Source organism: Nannospalax galili, unplaced genomic scaffold, assembly GCF_000622305.1.
Source record: "Nannospalax galili isolate Female #2095 unplaced genomic scaffold, S.galili_v1.0 scaffold290, whole genome shotgun sequence".
Classification (NCBI taxonomy): Eukaryota; Metazoa; Chordata; class Mammalia; order Rodentia; family Spalacidae; genus Nannospalax; species Nannospalax galili.
The window spans coordinates 5,019,045-5,027,098 of record NW_008331486.1 but is presented as its reverse complement, the minus strand read 5'-3'; the positions used below and the strand labels follow the sequence as shown (position 1 = coordinate 5,027,098).

The 8,054-nt window shown below is 46.6% G+C and overlaps 1 protein-coding gene across 4 annotated transcripts in view; it reads right to left on the bottom strand.

The window, feature by feature from the left end:
- The window catches only part of Garnl3 (GTPase activating Rap/RanGAP domain like 3), a gene marked incomplete in the record, with an annotated part of 193,617 nt that overhangs the window by 9,396 nt on the left and 176,167 nt on the right, over positions 1 to 8,054 (bottom strand). For all 4 annotated transcript variants that reach the window (XM_029559731.1, XM_008824990.3, XM_029559734.1 and 1 more), the window contains 2 exon segments: positions 3,636 to 3,754; positions 5,941 to 6,048. In XM_029559731.1, coding sequence (XP_029415591.1) covers positions 3,636 to 3,754; positions 5,941 to 6,048 — 227 coding nt within the window.

Genomic DNA, 8,054 nt, shown 5'->3' with positions numbered 1-8,054 from the left:
GCAGGTGGATCTCTGTGAGTTCAAGTCCAGCCTGGTCTACATAGTGAGTTCCAGGACAGCTGGGGCTACAGGGAGACCCTGCGTCAAAAAAAAAAAAAAAAAAAAAAAAAAAAAAAAGAAATGAGCTTAATTATGTGCACACATGTATGACATATGTCTGCAGTATGCACGCCTATACACCTGCATGGAGGCCAGAGGATGTCAGATGTCCTGCTGTGTCACTCTCTCCCTATTCCCCTGAGACAGGGTCTGTCACTGAGCCTGGAACTAGGCTGGTGACCAGCAAGCCCCAGTGACTCTTTTACTGCTCTGGATTACAGGCATATGTGTGACCACATCAAGATTTTTTTTTTTTTCTCCAGACAGGGTCTCTCTGTAGCCCCAGCTGGCCTGGAACATGCTATGTAGACCAGGCTGGTCTTGATCTCACAGAGATCTGCTTGCCTCTGCCTCCTGAGTTCTGAGACTAAAGGTGTGTGTCACCATGACCAGCTCACATTAAGATTTTTAACCTGGGTTCCAGGGATTTGAACTCAGGCCCTCATGCTTTACCTGCTGAGCCATCTTTGCCCACCCAAATGATATAGGCATTAGAAACAAAGGCACTCAATAGCAAAACTCAACCATTCCTAATTACATAACTGCATTTCCTACTATCTGTGTGCTTGTGGCTACCGATGTCCACTGGGAGATCCTGCTTGGCCCTTCCTGGCTCCAGTGTCAACCATGTTTAGTGTGCGTAACTATTTACACCACAGAAACTGGCAAGTGCTACCAGGGAGAGCTTAGTTAAAAATGTGTTGAGTCTAGGGTTGAAACTGGAGTAAGTTCTGGTTTAAGGAGTGTGATTCATTTCTTGTGAGAAATAGCTGAATTGTAGATCACATATCAGATTTTTTAAAAATAATTTTTTGACTTATTTTTATTTTACGTGTATGAGTGTATTGCCTGCATGTATGTAAGTGCACCCATGTCATGCAGTGCCTGGGGAGGATGGAAGAGGGCATCGGAGCCCCTGGAACTGGAGTTACAGAGAGTTGTCAGTTGCCATGTGGGTGCTGGGCCTCCTGTAAGAACAGCTAATGCTTTTAACAGAGAAGGCATCTCTCCAGTCCCGTTTTTTTTTGTTTTTGTTTTTGTTTTTGAGTTAGAGTTTCACTTTGTAGCCCAGGCTGGCTTGGAACTCACTATGTGGTCTAGGCTGGCCTCAAATTCATAGCAGTCCTCCTGTCTCAGCCTCCCAAGTGCTGGGATTACAGACAGCAGCTACCACACCTGACTGCATGTCAGATTTATTGACGTAAACCTTCAGGAAGAATAAATAAATAAGTAAATAAATACACTTATGTGGAGCTGCCAGTGCAGCTTGGTTATGAACATGAAGTTTCATCAAAAATTAACAAAAGCATTTTGTGAGAACCAACTAGTTATGGATTGTAGGAAAATGACACAACCCTACCTTCATTTCTATCACTGATAGAATATCCTAACAAAAAGTCACTTAGGGGAGAAAGGGGCTTATTTCAGCTTGTATTTCTAGGTTACAGTCTGTCATTGTATAAGAAGTCAAGGCTCACAGTCAAGAGCAGAGAGAGTGCTTGTTCACTCACTCGCTTGTGCTCAGCCCAGTTTCTTCACTCTTAAAAAATTTTTTTTTTTGCTTTACTTTTTTCTTTTTTTCTTTTTGAGACAGGGTTTCCCTGTAGCCCCAGCTGGCCTGGAACTCACTTTGTAGACCAGGAACTCACTTTGTAGACCAGGAACTCACTTTATAGACCAGGGTGGCCTCGAACTCACAAAGATCTGCTTGCCTCCCAAGTGCTGGGATTAAAGGCATGTGCCACCACGCCCGGCTTGTTTTATTTTATTTTATGTGTATGTGTGTGTTGTGTGGATATATGCAAGTATACCCATGATATGCAATACCTGTGGAGGACAGAGAGGGTGTTGAACAGAAGGTGTTGAATTCCCCTGGGACTGGAGTTATAGGCAGTTAGGTGCCATGTGGGTGCTGGGATTTGAACCCGGGTCTCCTGCAAGAACAGTGAGTGCGTTTCACCACTGAGCCATCTCTCCGGCCCCAATTTCTCCACTCTTACACAATTCAGGACCCTCTATCTGTCAAATGCTGCTGCCTAGGATGGGCTGGTCTTCCTACATCAATTAACTCAATTAAGGAAATCCCTCACAGACGTGCCCACAGGCCAACCCAAAGTAGGCAATCCCTCATCAAGACTCTGCCCATATGGTTCTAGGTAGTGTCAAGCTGACAATGAAAGCTAACCATGACAAGAATTTTGGAAAAATTATTTGTCAATGAAAGTGATCTTATATCAGTAATAGTTACAGCCAACTAACATACACATAACACACACACACACATACCCACAATTTTATACATGCACATGTTTCCGGAATACTGGGAGCTGAGCACTGATGTCATACTGGGGCTGTCTTGGGGGAGACAATGCAGCACAGAGTCAGGGAAGCAGTGCCCTCTACCAGAGTGGTCAAATCAGGTTTAAGAAGGGGCCACAGGGATGTGGCAGAGGCACCACCCCAGTCTGGCAGGGTCAGAGCAGTCTTCGTGGGGTGACTCAGGACAGGGTCAGAACAAGATCTGCTAGACTGTGGCTGTGATGAAAGACACCTTGGGAGGCCATCTGTGTACCTGCATCCCTTGGTTTTTGTGGGTTAGTCGATGAACCATATTTCATAGGCACAAACTCAGACTGAGGCTAAAGAATGAGCAAGGAAGAAAGGGCCAGGCCTTCAAGACGGTCAGTGGGTAAAGGTGCTTGCCATTACCTGAGTTTGATCCCTGAGACCCAGAGTGGAAGGAGGACACCACACAGGTTGTCCTCTGACTTCCATGTGCATGACACACACAGTCATGACACACACAAAATACATAAACATAATAAAAATTTTTTAAAAGTGTGATTATGGGGGCTGGAGAGATAGCTCAGTAGTTAAGAGCACTGACTGCTCTTGCAGAGGACCCAGGTTCAATTCCTAGCACCTACTTGGTGGCTAACAATCGTCTGTAACTTCAGGTCCCGGGGATCTGACACCTCTTCTGCGGGCATCGCACCACACAGGTGCACCTACCTACATGCAGGCATTATACTCATATACATAAAATAAAAATAATAAAATATTTTAAAAAGTGTGGTTACAAGCTCCTATTTGTCTAGGCTTGGACTGCTCCTGGAACAACAGTGGCATGAATAAGTGGCCCACTGTCTGGTGGTCATGAGGTGCTCCCTTTCTAGTTGAGTGCTTCCCAACTGCCCTGGATCAACAGCTCTATCCCCAAACCTAGGAGCATGCTGTGGAGTCAGTTCTCTCCTTCCACCTTTACATGCACTCCAGGGGTTGAACTGAGATTCAGGCTTGCACAGCAAATGCTTTACATGTTGAGCCATCTTCCTGGGCCCTAAGGAGCATTTTGAAAGCCAAAAAACTACACATGAAAATTGGCCTGCTCAGTCTCCTTAGATTCTTGTTTCCTTCTGACACAGCCGTCATTGCAGCCTGACATCATGAAAAAAGGTTTGTGCTCACCTGATATCTCAGGGTGTTGGGGGCTCCCTTAAGCTCCTGACACGGCCATAAAATCCTATTCTACTCACCCTGGAGGCCACGAGCTGCAGCTGCGGCACCACGGATGTGTGGACCAGGTTCCCGTTCACCACCAAGCGGATCTCCATGGAGTCTGTGGTGAAGGCCAGGAGGTATGGGAAGGCGCAGACTGCAAGGGAATGGTTGAGCCTGTTGGTCTTGTGGTGGCATATGGACCATGAATGGCTCAGTCACTCTTACCACTCTAGAAAGTTCCACAGCTCCCATTCCTCTGTTTCTCATGGGTGGGTATATTCCCCCAGGGCTGAGACGGTCTTCCTGTAGTTGCCAAATGCCTACCTCCCAGTACACACTCTGTGACTATGTCCCTGTCTAATGCCTTGTTACCTGGTCTTCGGGTGGCTCAGCTGCCCAGTCCTGTGGGACTCTCCCCACTCTGCCCAGAGTACATCTTGACACTCCTGTCCCTCAGCACATGCCACCATGCCTGGAAACCTTTCCCGTACTCTTCCTTCTGGACTCAGGCCATGTGTCTCTGGCACTGTCACCCATTCTCTGTGATCCTCTGGCCATGGCTGTGTCTTATTCCTCACTGTCCCTCACAGTATCTCTGGGGCTGAGGGTTTGTTTTTTGGTATAGGTCAAGGCCCCTCTTTGTAATGGTTATCACACACTAACTTCGCTGTACCAAAGCTGCCCTGTGACTGCACCTGTGCCATCTGACTGGTCCTTCAGGCCTGGCTGTCCTTCACCCTGGCCCTCCCAAGCTTCACTCTCCATGGGAGACCTACCCATGCTGGGACTTCCTTGGTGCCTCATTCTCCACATTCCTGCCTCTAGCCCTAATCTCCCCAATGCTGGGTTCAAAGCCGAGTCATGTTTTATTTGTCCTTTTGGCCTATCTCATCTGTCATCAGAGCCTGACCAGGTGCCTACCTCTGGATCTTAGATCTTCCCCCTCTGCTCTCTCAAAATTCTCCATGGGGCTGTTACGTAGCCCAGACTGGCTTTAAATTTTCTGTGTATCCCTGAACTTCTTGTGTTCTTCTTGACTCCACTTCCCAAGTGCTGGGACTACAGGCCTGAGCCTATACCCAGCTCAGCAGAGAGTTTTTGGACTGTGAGGAAAACAGTCCTAACTGGAACATTCTTGGCTTTAGGGTGACTCTCTGATTCCCATTTTGGATCCTGTGCCACAAACAAGTCCCAACAGCATATCCTCTTGTTTACTGTTAAAGTTCTTATATAATTTGCAGTGCTAGGAACAGAATCCAGGGCCTCGTGGATACCAGGCAAGCACTGGACCGTGGAACCACATCCCTGCTCCAACATCCTGGTGTCTTGTTTACATTTTTATTTTAAAAAGTATTTTATTACTTTTATTTTATGTGTATGAGGGTAATGCCTGCACATATACAAGTGCACCCATGTCATGCAATGCCTGCAGAGGTCAGAAGAGGGGATTCGATTCCCCGGAACTGGAGTTACAGGTTGTTAGCTGCCATATGGGTGCTGGGAATTGAACCTGGGTCTTCTGCAAGAGCAGCCAGTGCTCTTAACTGCTGAGTCATTTCTCCAGCCCCTTTATTTAGGTTTTTTCTTTTAAGACAGGGTTTCCCCATAGCCCCAGCTTCCCTGGAACTTGCTATGTAGACCACGCTGGCCTCGAATTCACAGAGATCCATCTGCCTCTGTCTCCTGAATGCTAGGATTAAAGGCATGTACCACCACAGCCAGCTTCATTTTATTTTTAAAAATTACATTTTAGTGTGTGTGTGCCCAGGCCCCAGAACACTTGTGGAGGTCACAGACAGCCCATGAGAGTTGGTTCTCCCCTTCTACCATGTGGATCCTGGTAATCAAACTCAGGTTGTCAAGTTTTCAGGAGGCACCTTCACCCACTGAGCCATCTCGCCAGCCCCGTCCTGGCATTTTAGTGGCAGGCAAAGTAGCAATGTACTCAACATTCTATGATTCTAGACCTTTTGGGATCTGTAGAACTGATACTGACAAACACTATTCTTCTCTAAGCTTGTCTATTCTCTGGGGATAGAGACCTTGTTCCCAAGTTTTAGAAAAAGATGGTGAGGTTCACAAAAGTTAGCCAACTGCTGACAAACACTATTTGATTGGTCTTGAATGGTCATGTGCCCAGGCACTGAGAAGAACCTTGGGGAACAGATTCCAAAATTAGACATAAAGGAAAAAACACCTAGGAAAGAACAGAGCCCTTGAACTGTTCATACTCCCAGAATGTGGGGCAGTTTTGCTGGGAGCCATCACTGCTCACAAGGGATTGAGGCAGGCAGATGGGTCTAGGCAGGGGCAGGGTGTCCTGATGAAAGTTTTTCTTACCAATCGCATACGGAGCCTGGTTCCAGCAGAACTGGAAATCCGATGCAGAGGGTTGAAGCAAAAAAGAGCCACCATTAAAGGGGCAAACCTTTTTATAGATGCAACTGTCTGCAATGAAAACAACAGAGACTTGTTTTGTTACAGGCAACACTTAGGCCATTGTAGTCAGAGAAACAGAAGACAGCCACAGGAGTGTCATTCTCCCCCCCAGTTCCTTGTGGCCCAAGGTGGCCTTGACTATGTAGCAATGCTCCAGCCTTAGCTCCCCAAGCTGGGATTACAGGCATGAGTATTCTATCTGTCCCTCCCTTCCAGTTCTTTACAGACAACCAGTGCTAACCCTCCCATGGGGCTAGGGCTGAGGGTCATCTGGCCACTGGAGCCAGAATAACATTACTACCACAGCTGCCACCTGCAGAGAATTTACTGTGTGCCAGGTACTAGGCTTTCAGAACACTGTCTGACTTCAGAAAGTACATGCTGTTATCCTATAAAACTCACTTTACAGATGACACTGAGGCTAGGAGAGGTGAAATAGACTGCCCTGAGTCTCACAGCTCTCTTGGGGGGGTGGGGGGAGCAGCACTCAAATACAGTCCTGCCAGGCTGCAAAGCCTGTGTGCATCCTGCTTACCCTACACTTTCACTCACCCCAAGAAGGATCCAGAAGAGGCACTGTTGGCTGTTGGCAATGCCTGGGTAGAGGAAGCCTTTCTACAGGGTGGGCCATACTCTTGAGCCTCACTCATTACGACACGGTGGGAGCTGAATCTTCCCAACCTTTCATTAGGAAACTCAAAGCCCTGCTTGTATCCCTCCCCTTGGTGAACTTTAGCAGCACTACATTAAGGCTGGTTTAACTCGGTCACCCACCCTGGTCCTGGCCTATTCACTAGTGTATGTCACTCAGACCCTCACAAAATAAGAAAGTCATTACAGAAACAAAGGCCCCTTTCATTAACAGAAGCTATGTATGCCTAGTCAGACATTTTTCTTTTAAAATAATAATTATATATATATTTATTTATTTATTTGAGACTGGTCTCCCTATAGCCCCCAGCTGGCCTGGAACTTGCTATTTAGACCAAACTGGCCTTGAACTACAGAGATCCTCCTGCCTCTGCCTCCCAGGTGCTGGTATTAAAGGTGTTCACTACCATGCCTGGCTTTTATCATATTTTTTGACACAGGGTCTTACTATGTAGCCCTAGCTGGACTGGACCTTGCAATTCTCTGACTCGCCCCACTGAATGCTAGGATTTTAAGAGTGTGCCATCATGCCTGACTTAAAATTATTTTACCTTTTCCTTTATTCATGTGTATGTGTATGCAGTGTTACACGTGCGCATAGGCCTGTGTGTACACATGCAGGTGGAGGCCAGATGTTGATGCTGGGTGTCGTCCTTGATCTCTCTCCACCTTCTTCATTGAGGCAGGGCTATCAATCAAACCCAGAGCTTGCAGATATGGCTAGTCTTGCTAGCTAGCTTGCTCTGGGAGTTAGAATCACAGGTGGTTTCTATGTTCACCGGGCATTTATTGGGTTCTGTGATCCCAACTCTGTTCCTCACACTTGGGTGGCAAGCACTTTAACCATGGAGCCATCTCCCCAGCCCCACCATTCACAATGCTCTGCAGTGCACCTGATGCCAGTGTATCATTCCTTTTTATGGTTGAATAATATTGCAACCTACAGACAGACTGCATTTTGTGAATCTGCTTATAACTGACGGCCATTTGGGTTGTTTTCCACTACTGTGATAAAGCTACTGTGAACATCTTTGTGTAAGTCTGAGTGGATGTGTTTCCTGTCTCCTGTGTGGATACAGGAGTAGAAGTGCTGAGTGATAGGTAAGGCATCCAATTTTTTATTTCCTATCAAATACCTATTTTGAAAATTTTATTTTTATTTTATGTGTATGAAGTTTTGTCTGCATGGATGTAAGTGCACCATGTGCACACAGTGCTCAAAGAGGTCAGATGAGGAGGTTAGAGTCCCTGGAACTAGAATTATGGATGGTTGTTAGCCACCATATAGGTGCTGGAAATTGAACCTGGGTCCTCTGCAAGAGCAGCCAGTGCTCTTAACTGCTGAGCCATCTCTCCAGTCCTTT